This window comes from Diadema antillarum, unplaced genomic scaffold, assembly GCF_040938485.1.
Source record: "Diadema antillarum isolate AM-2024a unplaced genomic scaffold, OU_Dant_1.0 seq00001559_RagTag, whole genome shotgun sequence".
Classification (NCBI taxonomy): domain Eukaryota; kingdom Metazoa; phylum Echinodermata; class Echinoidea; order Diadematoida; family Diadematidae; genus Diadema; species Diadema antillarum.
The window spans coordinates 68152-85942 of record NW_027272285.1 but is presented as its reverse complement, the minus strand read 5'-3'; the positions used below and the strand labels follow the sequence as shown (position 1 = coordinate 85942).

Sequence of the window (17791 nt, the reverse complement as noted above, 5' to 3'; positions counted from 1 at the left end):
CAGAGGACCTCGATGGGTAAATTTTACCCTACATTCTAATCCAGGGCAGACTCCGGCGCGCACTCGAGGTTACATCTGTCGAATAGTACCCAGCTTCCCATTCTGGTTATATACAATATATTGCTGATACATTTCTATAACTTAAATGACATCCTTAAGAAATCTTAAAGAAGAAAACAGTAATTCAAATATCTTTTCAGATAATAAAAGCCTGTGCTATTACGCATGTTCACAGTACTGTAGCTTTACACATGTACGGTGTATGTTACTGCAACATCGACAATGTGATATGCATTGAAACATCTCCCGGGTATCGAACTGGCCACGGACAATGAGTTTACGAGTACGGTAATGTACCCTGAGAATTTCCATAAGCAACGCCTGTTAAGACAGTGCACTCATCGTTCACATCGTATTTTGATAATTATCTGTGGAATGTTACCCTATGTTTCATCTCCAGAGATTGCCCAAAGAACATCTGAGTAAAGGCTGCATTATAACCTTTCCCATGTTTGAAACACGTTTCAATACCAACCCACTCTCAAAACACATTTGCCAATGCTTTTCAGATCGCTTTTCTTGAGCTGTTGCATTTATCAACTCTGTCATGAGTCAATTGGGAGGCCTTGTCACTGCGCAACTCCACTACACAGTTTGACCCAAGGAGCAGAGATGTGTAGTTTAATTGGCAGTGGTTGGCGTGGGCAGGTCCGAGCTACAAGCATGTTTCCAAACAACTTACATCATATGCAAATTAAATGCAACAATCATCTTATCATCTCACAAATTTTTATTGATTTACAAAAAAAAAACCAACAACAATCTTCTGCTCTATTAAACTTTAACAGACTACACAAAGAAATTTATTCTCCTTTGTAAATTACATAATACAGGATCATAATCATTGTAAAGTGCTTACATTTTTATAGGAAATTGTTACAATTCTTATACTATTCAAATTAATATATTCATTTTTCATATGTTTACAATACATTTGCCCTTCAAAACACCATTTCTAGAGCACAATCACTGCAAGACATTCCACTTACAATCAAATGTTTTGCCACTGCTTTGTGTGGGTCTAGAGATTCAAGTTGATTGAACTTTTCCCTCGTGTGTTTTTAACTAGCTTTGCACTTTATCTGCAGTTTTTCCTCCTAGCTGTGAATAGAAAAGGGAAGATAGCCAACTCTGACAACAAAGGAAGAGGGTGATGCTGCTACTCCTATCTTAAAAGGACAACCAGATGTGGTCTTGGATGCCACAGAGAAACACAAAACTTAAGAAATAAAGAAAAAATACAAATGCAAAAACCACAAGCTGGCCTTCAACTGCTGCAACCAGAATAATACAAAAAGAACTGCGGCTCTTGGGACCAGATACCAAGAGGAAAAGAAAGAAAGAAAAAAAAAAGGATACTAAAAAGGACGGATATCCCATAGTCACAATACTTCCAGAACCATTGACTTATCAACTTGAATGGGCCAACAGTAAGTTTTTGTTAAGTCTCCACGACAACGCTATCACGTTGACATCGTCACAGTCCACTAGATATGTCGAGTTAATGGTTTTTGTCTGTTACCTTGGATGAGGGAAACCCAATGAAACATCATCATACAGTGAAAAAGTAAAGGAACAACAATGAAGGAAAAATGCTACCAGAACTGGGCGTATGACCTTGATTCGGGACTGAGGGTGTGGCTCCTCTGACTGACCTGGTGCTATTTCAGTGAAGACCAGAGCAGAAAGTTCACTGACTTCCACAGAAATATCACACAATCATTTCTCTAGGTGGGGGGGGGGGGGGTCTTTCTTCTTTCATCCACCTTTCTGCTATGTAGTAAAAAAAAAATGTCAGCATTTATCAAACATTCTTTGCCAACTATGACTTTTTGTCAGTCATCAACAAAATCTTTGCAGCACTTCACTATTAAATCACTATATGAAACAGGTACGTAATAGTACATTTCAGGTCTTTGGCACACACACTATGAGGTGAATTTGTGACAAAACTGCAATGTACAATGATTTTGAGAATTTAGAAATTTTACGTGTACATTATCTGAGGAAAGATTCTCAGGTTCTTGGTTTGAGATGTGCAGCTACTGCACTGGCTAATATCTGTGGCTGGCAAAATTACCTGCCACTGCATGGCCAGTATGTATCTTTTGTTTTCCTAAAAAAGAATCTTAATATAGCCTATACCCTTCAAAATCTCTGTTACGAAAAAGATCATAGCACCTCACGTGGGTATTTGTAGGCTCATCTCTAAAAAATAGCTTTATCTTGACACTAATAATATTCGAAAGGGTTCTAGTTCTCCCCATGAAACAAAATGAGGTTGTTGTTTCTTTAATCTACTGACAAAACAGGCTGACTTACAATTTACTACTGACACAGACTTACAGTTGCGGAACAAAAAAGGTGAAATTACAAGAGGACCTGCATCAAAGAGCTAAGTTTCATTGACTTACACTTGCAACTTCTAGTAAGTAAGAAAACTAACAATCAAAACCAGTGGTTGGAAATAGTTACCCACAATTTAATCCGACAATGACAATGTTGTTAAAGACTGAAGGTGCTGAAATTCAAAGTCAAATGCACCCCTGTAATAGATTATTATCAGCCAGTAATACAATGTATCATGAACTGGTATCAAAGCAATAAGACTGTCCTCATAAAACTTTTAGGAAGTTTCTATCCTCTGGCGAAAATGTTTTCTGTGGAACTTGAATCAAGACAACAGCACCAATTACAATTTGATTAGAGTCAGACACAGGCTCAAAAAAAATAAATAACGAATTGAAAGTCCACAAGTCATCAAACTTGGCATCAAATGGGTCAGCCTCAATGCGGAACTAAAGATGGCTCTCCACTCATGTGAATAGACATAATGCTAGGATTTCACAAGGCATTATCACCAGGTGGAACTTGGTGCAAACTCTCATTACAGTGTACTTGCTTCCAGTATTCTTCAGTTTTCGGGCAAACATCCTTTACGGTCTAAAATTGTAATAACTAATAAGGCCTATTTGCATGATTGGGGAAAAAAAAAGATCTGTGCTTGACCCTTCTGTTGTATTTCTTTGGCAAGTCACGGAAACAGGCTGCCATAGCTGTTCTTGGCAACCATCATGTTTTGTAGTCACGAATATATATCACACATGAATAGACACACCCAAAAAAAAAAAAAGACTGATCCAAAGATAATGCCTAATTGTGTTTGATGAGGGAAATGTGAACAGAGCGTATCATTCAACAAAAATACCACTTTAAAGCCAATGAAAACATATCTTTGAACAAAGAGAAGTGCTACAGTATCATGCTGAAGCAACAGAATAGCTATCCACATGCCAGTTTTTCATACCATCTCACCTACGTATACAAGAATTGAATTGTGCTTGAGCACGCACAATGACTTCAACTACACCTTGAATATCAGTGTTAGTAACCCTCTTCTGTTTCTAAATTCTAGTCTACAGTCTTGTAGTACAACCAAGATTACATTTGTACTTTGTTCAGTGCCATCATTTAATCTCTAGGTATTTCAGGTCCTGTTAAAACTAAACCCTTTCTGTGCCAGGGATACTGGACAGTATGGTATAAAGCTATAGGGTTTCCTGAGTCAATCGGCACTCAAAGCACACAGAGGGTTAAAGGAAAGCTCCACTCTGTGTTCAAGTTACTGTAAAAGTGGAAATTTTCGCGGTGTTGAAATTTTCGCACATTTCGCGCAATCAGCAACTAGCGCGAAAGTAAAAGCACACGAATATTTTTGCTTGCCATATGTTCCAGTAGTTGATGTCTTGATTCCGCGGAATTAACAATATATGCAAAATTCTTACTACCAGGCCGAGCGCGAAACGTTAGTCGCACGAAAATATCCACTTTTACAGAAATACCTGCAGAGCAACATTGAAACAAACAGAAGAGTCATAGCTCACTGAGTCACTATTCCACAAAATGATGATACTGTATGGGTTGAATCAAACAAACAAGATGAGGCTACTGTGAAACCGGAAATATTCGCAGCATGAAATTCTCGCGAATTGGAGCCAACGGCCGGTTTGGCACCATGAAATTTTCGCGAATTGTCATTGGCATTCAGTGCATAGTATACACAAGAATTGTCGTGTGCATTTTGATTTTGCGGATCTTGGATCTGTCGCGAAAACATTTCTGGTTTTCCAGTATGTCACCCTGAGAACTTTCTCAGTGTTTTCTGTCAATGAAAAAAAAAAATAGTTTCGTACAAAAAATTGTGTCTTTGATTGAAGATTCAACTATGAATCCCTCTCCTGCAGAATATCAAAACCCGTTGTTGCTCATTATCACAACTCTACTAATGACCAACTGCCAAGGATATGGTTTGATCTTTTCTTTTGTACGCAAAGGAGCAAATTACATGAAGAGTTGCATGCAGACTGATGGGAAACTGTGCGGGCATGGTACCACCACTTCATCTAATTTGCATAGATGCACAGATACGTATTCTATATGTGGCAGTGACCAATATCACTATTTCATTTACAACAGAAGATTCACAAGATCTCTTTGAATATACCATGTATGAAAGTCAAGGTAATAGGTGCTACTGTCAAATATTTGCAAAGCTTACAATGTATCTCTACTAATTAGCATTTTATAATGATCATACTCGAAATGTCAACAATTTCGAAAATTTCTGATTTTTTAATCACAGCATTGTGCAACTGTAGGTATCGAATCACCATGGAATAAACAAGATCCTAGATATATACAAATCTGTTTTATGCGCTAGAGCCTGTAAGGAAAATCATACACAAAACCCAGTGTGAGCTCTTCTCAGTCTCCCCTGCATAGGTCGCACACGGTATTTAATTGAACGTACGTCTGAGCACCAACCTGGAACACACAGCGGGCCATTAATCCTACATAGAAACCCGCATAGCGAAGTTAATGCTCATTTGGTGGTAATGCACGCACATTAGCACTAATTCTGCTAATTCTGATCTGGCGCAACAAGTGGCCTTGATAGGGGCCTGGACCAACCAGTAACACGCCACTCAGTCGAACACGGCCAGCTATTTATTCAAGACACATTGACGTTGGATTGGAGGAATGGGCTTGAAAAACTATGTCTAGAAGCCTATTCAAGTAAATCAGCTTTGCATTAACAAATCGTTCACAAAATGTTACGAAATGTGGTACGCAGATTTAAAATGTAAACATAGATATATCTCACAACAACAGTAAATGACAGCAAGCAACTAGCAACAGAATCAGTGGAAGTAGTAGTCGTAGTGATAGCAGTCTGCAGTTTTCAGTGTTGGCTGTTATGATGGGAAAACACCCTTTATTATTATTAAGGAAGGAGAGAAAACTCCAAATATTCCTCATAAAATGCCATATATCACATTTTAACTGCATATAGATGCATTATTTTTCATATCAACTAATATGTAACTGTGAGCAATATGTTCAAGAATGTGGGACATAATGCACTTCATGACTTTTGCATATTATACAATTCATCTAGATTCTATTAGGTGCCATGTGTGCCAAATATACTGAATGTCTGTAGCATAGACACTACCTGGCTCTTGATATAGCTTAGCTGCTTCACAGGATATATCTACAAATTGTTCTCTCTTTTTTTTTTTTTCTTTTTTTTTGGGGGGGGGGGGGGGAGGGTTCAGGCTAGCTTTGTTTTTCTTCTGAACTGCAAACTGCTCATTCTATAATTCAGCAAGAATATATGCCACAGACTCATCCAAGTCTCTTCATAAATTGATTTGCATTTCTGCATACAGGCTGACTTGCACCTTTAAGTTACACTCATCATGAACCCCCTCGCAGTGGTACTGGCTGCTTACCTACTGTCCTAAGTATATGTGACTCTCTGTCAGAAATTTCTTGGGGGGCCTCACAGGGGCAGGAATAGGAGTTGTGCATCCCGGCAATGTGTAGCATAACATGATAAATGAAGCATTTTCCTCAGTTGCAGAGCTGCACTGTGTTCCAACAGCACTTGCAGGGCTATACTACATATCGGCCAAGAGGACGCCAACTTTCAGCAAATTGATTATATGTACGCACATACGGTGGGGGGCATATTTTCTAGTGTACAGTCTTAAACACAGTCGCCTGTAAGAGACATTGCATTATGAACCAAGGCATCTAATTCGAAGACAATCATTTACATATACTGCCCAAGTCATGGCTGCTCAGATATAAACACATTTTTGCTGAAGAGAAACTCCCAAATAGTATCACATTTGGTAAATGGTTACACAATACCTGAGCATATACAATGCAATACATTGCATTTATGTACAATTTAAAAATATATGCAATAGACCATAATTATCAATCTATATGAAGAAAGTTAGTCTTCAGTCAGTTAGGCATTTACACAAAATGCTGGTGCATAAATTGTGTCAAGATGTCGATCTAAAATACCCACTTTCCTTGTCAAAACACATAATTTCATATGGTACAGACACCCGAGATTTATATAAAAGCATAGAGACTGTATGAAAAATTTGCATTCAAATTTGTAATTCCTTTCTGATATATTTACTTTTCATTTTTCTATGTTTTCAAGATATCATTAAGACTAGCACATGCCTGAAGATTTTGAATCATTTCATGTATGTGGCTTGTGAATACAGAAGGGTAGCAGTCAGACAGATTTCAAACGGGGCACCTAAAAAATGAAATCAGTATCATGAAATGACATACTTTCTTTTCGAAATAAACTCAGGTGACTTCATGGACTGATTGAACACTACACAGCAGGGAGTACACTGTACATCCTAGGTTTTGCACAGTATTCTTTCTTCTCAGAAATAAAAACCATGCTACAGTTGTATTAAGCCTCTGTTTATTGTCCAATAAGTTTATCATCAATGTTTGTTTTTTCATGAACGACAAGTAAATTTTGAAGTCTTCAAATCTTCTGTCATATTGCCTGACCTATGATTATATTTCAACAAATGAACACAAAACCCGAGTGCAAAATGGGTGGAAACTAACTTCAGATAAGAGTGACGTATGTACAGCTGGTCCCTACTGAAAAATAAAATAGTTTTTTTTTTTATGAAGGCACAGGAGGGGTCCCTTAAAGCTTTATGGTCAGCCAACTTCATGGTCAGCCAACTTCAAGGTCAGCCAACTTCATGGTTAGCCATTTGTGACATCATTTACAAAAAGTACTTCTGCGTTCATGCATATGTGTTATATGTTAATTTCATTACTGCTACACTTAAAGAGGATGCATTCTTTTATCACTGCCTGTCCACTACATGAGGGGAAAAAATTCATTCATAACACTCCAACAGATGATATCTCTAGATAGAGAGAGAAAGATAGATTTGAGTAGGATTTGAGGGTTTTCTTCTGCTTCGTTTTGTGCATGACCAATGAGAAATTCACTGCAACTGAAAAGAAACTCACTGGACTAGCACGAGCACTTGGTGGTCCCCGATAAATGTCATGGAAGATAGCTTACTGACATTTTCTTCTTCCTGAATGTCAATTTTTTATCTTCTCTGTTCTCTGTTGCTTTGATCTCCAAATTCCTTTCAAGAGAATTGCTTTGAGAGGTCAATTTCCTTTGGGAGATTTCACACAAACAGTGTTTTATCTGCACTAGGCACTCACAGCATCACTTCCCTATCAATATGAACAGTCATATTTATTATGCTATATCTCTCTCTCCTATCTATCTATCAATTTACTTCATGTGTGTTACTCAAAGCTTTCAATGGAAGAATGACATAATTAAAAAAGAGTATATCACAGAAATAAAAGTGGACACTGCAGTCAGTGCCACACTTTACCCAGATTACCTACAGTTTCTACCCATCAAGCCAGACCTGGTCTCGGAATGATTTGATGTACGCCACACCCACAACATATCTGCTACTTTTATTTCGACAGGGGATGTAGAATGTACAGCACATTGGTGCAGTTTGTACCATATGATAGATGTTGGCTTTCATATGACTGCGATAAACTTTGGTGCTTGGGTTGAATACAGGATTTTTTACTGCATTTCTTACCTTCATATTTTTCTCTTTCAATCCCCTTCATAAACACACACATCTCTGATATCTATGGAAATTATTGCCCAAAAATATGAATATCATACATGCTTTCTAAATGAATGTCACATTATCAAACAATTTTTTCTAAACTCATAAAGACATACAATTGTCATTATTGGGAAAATAAACTAAAAAGGATTGCCATGCTATAAAAATTTGGACAAATCTACTTTCAGAAAAAATTATGGGGTGGAGCAATATTATAACTATGACATTTTGCCCTAGGAAACCTCTAAACAAGCTACCAGCATTCAGTTCACATGTACTAGCTGAATGATTTCTACACACAGCCTCCATGGGACAATGTGCTGGCTGTTGTATACCATCAGACAGGCATACGTTCTGCTTGTTACAAACACAGTTTGTTCAATGTACTGTGAATTATGTACATTTATGCATACAATTTGAATATTAGTAAACAAACCAGCTCTCTGAACCATGGGCGTAGGAGTAAAAAACAAAACACAAACACACAAACAAACAAAACAAAAAACAAAAAAGTGCATTCCAGCAAGATATCATGTTATAATACTGAAACAAACGGAATACTCTTTTTATATCAAAATGGAAATCGGAGCAAACTGTACATGACAACATATAAAGTCGAGCAAACCATGTGATGCATGGGTTCATCAGCTTCTACCATAAACTTGGTTTGTTATGGGATGTGGAAATTTTGTGAAATTTAGCACCCTGTTGAGCTAGCATAGATTTGTACAAGCAAAATCCACTGAAATCTGCAAAGCAGGAAAAATAAATCATGAAGAAGTCTTCCCAGTATTGTGTTCAATGGGCACATGGTCTGTATTTTGGTAGCCTGGTCAAATGACTCTAGGCAATGTTGAATACTACCCCTCAGTATTTTTCATCTATTCAATATCATCATGGACACAGGCCTATATTTTCACAAGCCCACTTGCAAAAAGTAACCTAAAATGTGTTGCTCCAATGACTGAAATGCAAAGTCTGACAAAATGCAGATCACATTTCCAAACATCAAGATGAACCAAATGTGGCTAATGACCAATAATGTGGTGTATTCAATTTGTGCTCTAAACAAAGCAAGCACATACAATGATTGTAAAGGTACTGAACTCAGACATGCTCCACGACAAGGAGTTTCTTCTCAAAAAATTGAGACGAATTATATTTTGCCGTGTATTTGTTGTTGCCATTGGTGCATACGTAGTGTGGTTTACAATTCAAGGACTCTTAAAAGAAATGAGACCAGATGACCCCAAGGAAAACACTCCACAGTACAGCGTCAAAACAAGTCCCTCATATTCAATGCACGATCTTTGTCTACATACAGAGCCACATTAACTCACACTTTCTCTCAAATCTGTGTCTGCTACATCATGATTTTTCACAGCTTTCTCTTCTGCCAAATTCTCCTCCAATCAAAACTAAATAAAACACGCAGGTACAAGATGTAACATTGTGTCTCATCCATACGTGTACACATACTGTGCATACCAATTTGAATCTTAAAACCACGATACAAGAAGTAAAATGAACTCGCAAAATCACTCTCTTATGTTTTCTGCCAGTACAGCTGGTACAAATTGGAAAAGTGGCAAAGTTGTACCTGCATCCAAATACAATGCACTCCCATTATAACACTCCACTTATAAATAACAAAATTTCAGATACAGCAAAGTGAATTTCATGTCCCGAACTCATCTCTGTATCTTTATATTGTTTGTTTGGCTCTAGCAAAGTTCCAATACAACGGGGGAAAAACAAAACTGCCAGTCCCGAGGACTCTGTTTAAATGGGAGTTGCCTGTATATTGTAGAAGATTGGACTGTCACTGAATACTCACATAGTCATGGAAGGCCTTTGCTTCGCTTGAATGTTCGCATGTGTCTCTCCTCTCCGGAGCCGCACAATATAAATCCCAAAATACACTGCGTGAAAATTAGAAATTCGGAGAAAGAGACATTATTCATTCAAGATATATAAAAAGTAGTCTAGGATAAATTACACAGTATACATCAGAGGGTATTTTTTTCTCTCGGTCTCTCTCTCTCCCAGTCTCCCTCACATGCACACAAAACTGGTGGTGAAAAAAGGGTCTCTACCATGGTAAAACATCTTAAACATATAACACGGCAACAAAAACACAGTTTGACATTCCAACACAGAAAACTACAAATAGTTTTTTAGTGTGTTTTCTTTTTCAAGGAAAGCTCTAATCAAAGCCTGAAACTAAAAATCAATTTCAACAGGTATTGAGAACACCAATAACAGTATACACTGATATTCATGTACACATGTAATTCATGATCTATTCCAATCAAGTTACCCTGTCACTCACATCTGTTTCATTCAATCATATTATCATATCTGAGATACAAATATTTACTCTTTCTCATTCATTTGGTAATTTACTGATAACACACACCATACAGGTACATCATATCTGGTACTCAAGTACTGTAACAATGCAATCTTTATCAAAAATAGCTGCTCAGGCTTACAGGTCTGCATTTCCATGTTTAACAAAAAGTGAATTAAAATATAAAAACACAACAACAATGACATAAAGTCATTATCTAGTCAAGATCCCTAGATCCACCATTGACTCCCACAAGTATTCATTCTACCCAAGAGCCATAAGACTATGGAATCGCCTGCCGGGACCCATAGTAAGCACCGCCAACCCAACATTATTCCAAGGAGCTGCTTTGCCCATCCTCAGGGCAATGCAGCCTCCTGCTGGATCAGCCACTGTGTAAGAGGATCGACGCTGTTTTTACTCGCACTGAGCACCTATACTCACATTTTATTGTATGATAGTGAGACATCTGTACATACACTGAATGACACCCCCTCATGACACACAGTTCGAGTTCATCCCAGTATAGCTTCATGTACAAGCTGCTTCAAAGGATTATTACATCAAGGTCAAGGTCAAGATCAAGTTGTCAAATTGCAAATACTTCTGTCTTTGATGTTCACGAACAATGCAATATTATGCAAGTTTTTGAATTATTATGAAGTATTAGAACACATACAATGTACAGTACACTGTTTTCAGTATGTACAAGAGTTGCCTTGTTTACTTCGAGAGCCAATTGCAGTGTGTGGGCCCAATACTATTACCAGGTATGTTATCAGCAATTAAAAGAAGACTGTGAATATTGCTACCCTGGGCAGTGTTTACTATAGAACCGAACAAAAGCTAACTCACCTAAATTCATCTCTATGCAGTACCATAGATTACTAGCTGTTTCCCATCTACGTGTATATGAGGGCTGCCCTCTATAGTTTCCTGCAGGTTAGTGCTGAGCCAAACTGAATCCTATGAAATCTACATTGCTCAAGACAAATTACCTTACATGACGCCAAAATTGAACAGATCTACAAGCTACTAAAACCAAGACACAGTATACAGGCTAATCATTGTCATTAACACAAGATACTACACCCCTGTACTTCACAATATTGTGTTAATTTGTGATAAACAAGGTAGTTTCTGAGTCCACATCCAGGCAGTAAAGTTACCTGGCAAGTGGATTTATTTGCAGAGGACAATGAGTTATTCATTTGCACATGAAACAGCACAGAATACTAAAGAAATTATGGTAACTCACCACCACCATGAGTGTAGAAACCCTGGTGGCTCCCCTAATGTGATATTCTTCTCCCACCTTATCTGTGAAAGGATAAAGAAAGTGAAGAAAAACTCGTTAGGTTCATCATCAACTCACTTGCTAGTCCCACATACGCATCTCACACAGGCAGGTATATACACAACACACAACGGTGCTCCATACGCAGGAGAGCGTACAAGCGAGTCGAGCATCAGTGCTGTGGCACTGGGCGAGTGGCTACACGCCATAGGCCATGCACAAAACTCACTGCAGCAGCGTGCTGTGCTACGACAGAGCAATTTCTGTGCGGCAGCACACGGCGGGCTACTACGTCAGTACACCGATGCGTTTGTAAGCGATGCGATACGATAGCGTACAAAGTCAATGGGGTACCGCACAAAACAGCGCAGCGGCATCGTACATCGGAATTTAAATTTCGAAAAATTAATATTCCTACCTCTGAGAGAAAGGTCTGTGCGGTCTTCTGTGCCCCGACATGGAGTAAATATTCGTATACATAGAGTGCTAACCTGTAAAATACAAAAGAAATGAGACAAATTCATGAATTTTACACTCGTCTCGAACAACGCTCTGTGTTGTGAGATGGTGCGCGATGAGGCGCAAGACTACGTGATGTTTTCCTTATTTCTGGACAGAAATTAACCGAACTTGGTATCAAACCCTATGTTTCCGATACTGCAGAATTCATTTTTTGGACTGTTTCGGCAATTTACGACGAAAATACTTACTTTTCCCTCGCTTGACTGTCCGAAGGTACAGTAGAACCTTTCCCTTTGGGGAACATGCTGGGTAGCTATTCTGTCACGCACCTGTCAAGCAATCAAGGCAGAGTCTGACCCCGTAGTCATAACGACCATTTCGTGACCTGCAAAATCCGTCGATTTGATTGGTCAAATAATTGATTAATTCAGGGATCCTAAAAACGGTAGAGAGTGCGTTAGGTCACTCAGCGAGGAAAATGCAGTGTATATATCATTAGCATACACTTTTGAGTGTAAAGAAATAGCAATAACTGAGACTTTTTTGGTTTATTCACATAAAATGTTGATGGTTTACTGTAATGTTAGGAATCACAAAATGTACCAATGCATGATCCTTTGTTTTTGTAAGTTTCCTTCAGATCTGAATTGAAATTATATCCAAAATATCATATTTGAATAAATAACATTTTTGCATTCCAAAACTGGGAGAAAATATTGAAAAACAATACACTTGAGAGAATATTTCACATTTCCAGTCTGCATTTTTAATTGATAAAGGCAAAGGCACTCAGGAAACTATATTTCACTGTGCTTTGAGATTTAGATGAAATTTTGACCATTTCATATTTGATGCTTTCAGGCAACAGTCTGGTAATGCTAATGAGGGATGCGAGAGACGGTGCACTAAACAAACCGAAAGGCGGAGAAATTGATTTTCATGGCGGCCTTCGGTAGGCGCTTACAAGAAGATGTCATACTCCCCCACAACTTCATACACGTTGGTCAATGCATCATGCAGTTGTGTTCACGATCTGTATAATGTACGAGAGAAACGTAAACAGACGAACCGAGTGAACACGTGAATATGGCAGGGTCTGTCGATCATGAACGATTCAGGGCAAATGTCACAGAAATCGTGCGATTTGCGGGACAACTGAAAGAAAGATGGGAAATCAGATCATGTATGGTGCGTCAAAGTAATCTTGTTATCAATTTACTTCCACCGTATTTATGCATGCTAGACTTTATTTCCTTCATTTGATATGAACTGAACTTTCTGGTGGTTTGGAAGTCGCTCCCTGTGTGAGTTTGTACTGTATGCAGGTGCACACATTCTAGTCGGCTCGTACACTGTAATATCTCAGCTGAGCTGCCTGTGGAATCCAGTAATCGATCCGTCAAGCGTCAAACATAAAATGTGTAAGCTAAACACACCAGCGAAAAGCGGGAAGTGCGAGCAACGAGCAAGTGTTTTCCGTGATGTAAACGTTAAAGTGTGTATTGCCTTTTATACCATGATTAGAAAGAAAACTCCGTCTGTCCGGAGGAATTTTATAACATTTTTTGGCAAGGCTTTTCACGGACCTCGACCTCCAAGCAAGGCCAGGGCGAGGAGGGAGGGAGGGGGATTCCGTGAAGCCAGACGCAGTCTCCGCGGAACATAGCCATCCCCGACGACAAGCTAGCTAGATGCCGACTGATCTTTCGCATTTACACATAGAATCATCTACTACTGTGATAGAAGGCGACGTAAAGACTAAAGTGCATGATTGCCGAATCTACTAGTAATAATATGACTTTAATTCACTGGTCACAGATTTACATGATATTGACATTTATTGACTTTATCGAAGCATGGAACCCTCTCTGTTCAGAGTACAAACATTATACTACATTCAAACTATAAACTGTACTGCATATGTTTCATGATTGAAGAAATGAAGGACAGAACAGAACCAAGTTGAAATGGCAGTGGGCATGTCTGTAATATGCCATGTACTGTAAAAGTGGATATTTTCGCGAGACTAATATTTCGCGCGCAGTTGATTTTTTGCGAGCAGTTGGTCGGGTAAGAAGAGTTTCGCGTGTTTTTAATTCCGCGGAATCAAGACATTGACTATCATATAGAAATATGGGTAGCGAGAATCCTGCGATCTCATTGGTTGAGAACTGTTTGTGGATTTTCTACTGGCCACATGCTGCTTCACGGTGGTAAACTTGTTATCGCGCACTTGCAGCAAGAGTGCGCGCACTAAACAAGCGTTCGCGAACTCGATACGAGATGCCTGTTGGCTGAAAAATCATCATCCAGTACCAGGGGCCCGTTTCATAAAACTTGTTATGAGCGACAACTGCCACATTTCTTTGACAAATTTGCTCTTGGCCAATTAGATGCAAGGATTTCAATAGCTTATAACAAGTATGACAATTTGTCACTGATAACAAGTTTTATGAAACGGGGCCCAGGTCAACAATGAACTTTCCCTGCTAAGCACCACACCACAAAGTCTACTCTCAATATCTTTCCACAGCTTTAAGCGTTGAATTATATGATCATGAAGCTCAAGCCACAGGTACATCACCCAAAGATGCTGGTCAAGTGTGATTATGGTTGAAGTCATCAGACAAGGGCAAAGGTGAAAAGATCAATGAACTTCTCCTGATAAGCACTGTACTCTTTTACTTGTGGAGTACCAGTACTCTCAATAACTTTCCAAAGCTCTGAGCTATAACCACGAAACTCCTGCCACAGGTACTTCTACTGAACCAGTAAAAGATAAAGATACCTAAAGGTGGCAGTCAAGTTTGAATACTGATGAAGTCTGACAAGGTCAGAGATCAAATGGGTCAATAACCTTACATACATATTGTAATTAGAAATACTTCACTTAAATGTACAATAGGCATATTGATATTTACTTTCAATAACCTTCCACAACTTTGAGCTATGACCATTAAAATAGGTGCCATAGGTACAGTGTACATGGTATCTAAAGATGATGGTCAGGTTTGAATATTGGTCAGGTCTGACAATATCAAAGGTCAAAGTATCACCTTCAGATCTTTATGACATGTATCTCAGCTTGAAAGCTGTGTCAAGTTACCAATTTAAACCATTGTGATACGCAAGCAAGACATAGCTTGGCATTTGCCCTCGGTTTGTTTGTTTGTTTTTTCACCGCAACTTGTGCAGAATTTGTAAATTATCTATTTAAATGCAATGAAATTACAATTACATGAATTTGCCTTTGTATTTGAATTTTCACATGATTGCAAACAACATTTGTTTCCAGCCAATTCCATTAATCTAAATGTTTCCATATGAATATTTTTCCAAGGATGTACATGTATTCGGATTCAAGTTGTTGAGAGTCAAGATCTTGAATTTAGATTCTCTGCACAGATGTACCACTGCATTTTAGAGAGAAAATTTTGTTCTGTTTGCTGTCAGTCATTCAAGCAAAGCAAGCTTCTTGGCTCTACAGAATATTGGCTGAAAATGACTTCAGTACTGCAGAGTACTGATATCTCAATTACAATGTATGTTCTAAAGATATAGATACTTTGCAATAAGAGATCCCTATCACAATTGTACTTTTATGATGGTTGATTTATTGTGATGGCATAAAGTGTTAAGTTTAGTATATCTTTGAACTAAACACAGTTTTGCTTTGTGGACCCTGTTCAGAAGTGGCTGAAGGGCTGCTCACATACATGTATCTTGTTTTTCCAGCAATCATACAATTGTATGTTAATACTACAAGAGTTTCTATTCCTTTAAATTCAGTGTACTGACTTGAATAAACCAAAAAGACCCACTCCAGACTTTGACTGGCAGGCTGCAATATTTTAACTAGCCACTTTCCAATATACTTTATTACTATCAGCTTCAAATGTTCACCTCAAACAGGTCTGTCACATTTTGGCTTCTAGGGTATTACAAAACAAAGTGTTCTCATGCAGCAGGAACTTTACCATTGCTCAAAAACAATATGAATCAAAGCGTTTTAAAGTTTTCTTTCTCTTTCCCCTCCATCCAACCCCTCCTCCCCCCCCCCCCCTATTGCTGAATTGTACACATACATTGTATGTACCACACAATGAACAATCTCTTCAGAAGCAGTGCTTGCCTGCTGTACCATTGCACAAGGTACAACTGCAATAATATGACAGTGACACTCATGTTCATAACCCATGTTGCAAGGTCCCACCCAGGATCAAAGGTCTCAGTAAGAACAAATATTTCTTTTGGGAGGGGTATTTAAAGGTTTTAAAAAAGCAAAAGAAATCATATCTTTTGTCCCCCCACCCCCACCCCCCCAAAAAAAAAGATACACATTGTAAATCATATTCTCATTATTTTATGTACAATAGTGCCAGAAACATTACATGCATGGCTTATCAGATCTTGTTCAATCATCCATAGTGACCACAATAACTTGGACGCAGTGCTTTGGATTTTAACAGTTAGTACACACTGTAATGTATAATCTCAGTTTTCAATATGAATGAATTTTTTTTTAAAGATTTATAAGGTCAGAGGTCATGGACTAAAAGTCCAAAGGTCAGGCATTTACATTTTAAGCAGTAGCTCATACTGTGTACAGTAGGTCTGATCCTAGATATTCTTGCGAAGAACCCCTGAGATAAGTGCATTGAAGACTCGTGAGGGATATGATACAATCCAAGATACTATTTTTAATGTCATGGTGTTAAAAAATACACTTGTATTGTCCTTTTTAGAACAAAATTAGAGATGAGATGCTGTACATAGGGTACTACAATGTATAATAATATGACCTTGTGAAGTATCTTCCAGGGGGATGGTACTCAGTACACAGATGAGCAAGGGTGATGCCATTGAGTTTATCGCTCGCTCCGGAGTCCCAAGTCAGTCTAACTGCGTCAGTGAAACGAAACCAGCCTGCCAAGCTTCTTGGCAACATGATTTTCCTCGATGATATCTTTGCCCTTGGCAGGACTGGTAACTGACCTTAGCTTTATGTTGGCATTGTCCATGTTTCTAGACTGAGAGGTATTTTTGTCACAAATGTGTCACAAAGTTTAATGGCTAGTTGTAGTAGTCATGTTCTGTCATTATCTTATCAACTGGCAAAATGTGCAATGGAAATAGATATAAGTTATGTACACCTTGATTTTAATGGCACACTTTTTTTTTTGGGGGGGGGATGGGTAGGAGAGGGTAATATTGCACAGGTCAAGACGACATATGGACATTATCTCTGCAAATTATATCCAAGTACATTGTTGTAATAGAATGATTTTACTGTATGTGCACAAGATGATCCGAATTCATCATTCACTTTTACTTCTGTTGTCATTTTAGTTTGTATCATTATTTGTCACACATTACTTCAATAGTGAAGTGCAGGTATGATTCTCTGTCTGTCATATCTAAATTATGTACATATCACTATTGTAACTACATTGTACTATCCATGCTTTCCGATTTGCGGTATATTTGAACTAACTTTTATCCATGCATACACAGTGATGTATTTATTTACATGTGTCTTTCTGTGTACCATTATAGAATGGGTGTGAGGAGGTTTGCTACCTTGTAAATCAAGGGGTGGTG

General features: G+C 38.3%; 1 protein-coding gene across 4 annotated transcripts in view; it reads right to left on the bottom strand.

Annotated features, from left to right (window-relative positions):
* Window positions 1-12527, bottom strand: part of LOC139710754 (single-stranded DNA-binding protein 3-like) — a 176146-nt gene extending 163619 nt beyond the window's left edge. For all 4 annotated transcript variants that reach the window (XM_071622669.1, XM_071622670.1, XM_071622671.1 and 1 more), the window contains exons 1-4: window positions 12439-12527; window positions 12147-12219; window positions 11690-11751; window positions 9916-10000 (exon numbers count right to left, since the gene is read on the bottom strand). In XM_071622669.1, coding sequence (XP_071478770.1) covers window positions 9916-10000; window positions 11690-11751; window positions 12147-12219; window positions 12439-12494 — 276 coding nt within the window. In that variant the 5' untranslated portion in view covers window positions 12495-12527. The remainder of the gene's footprint in view (window positions 1-9915; window positions 10001-11689; window positions 11752-12146; window positions 12220-12438) is intronic.
* Between the last annotated feature and the right edge of the window lie 5264 nt (window positions 12528-17791).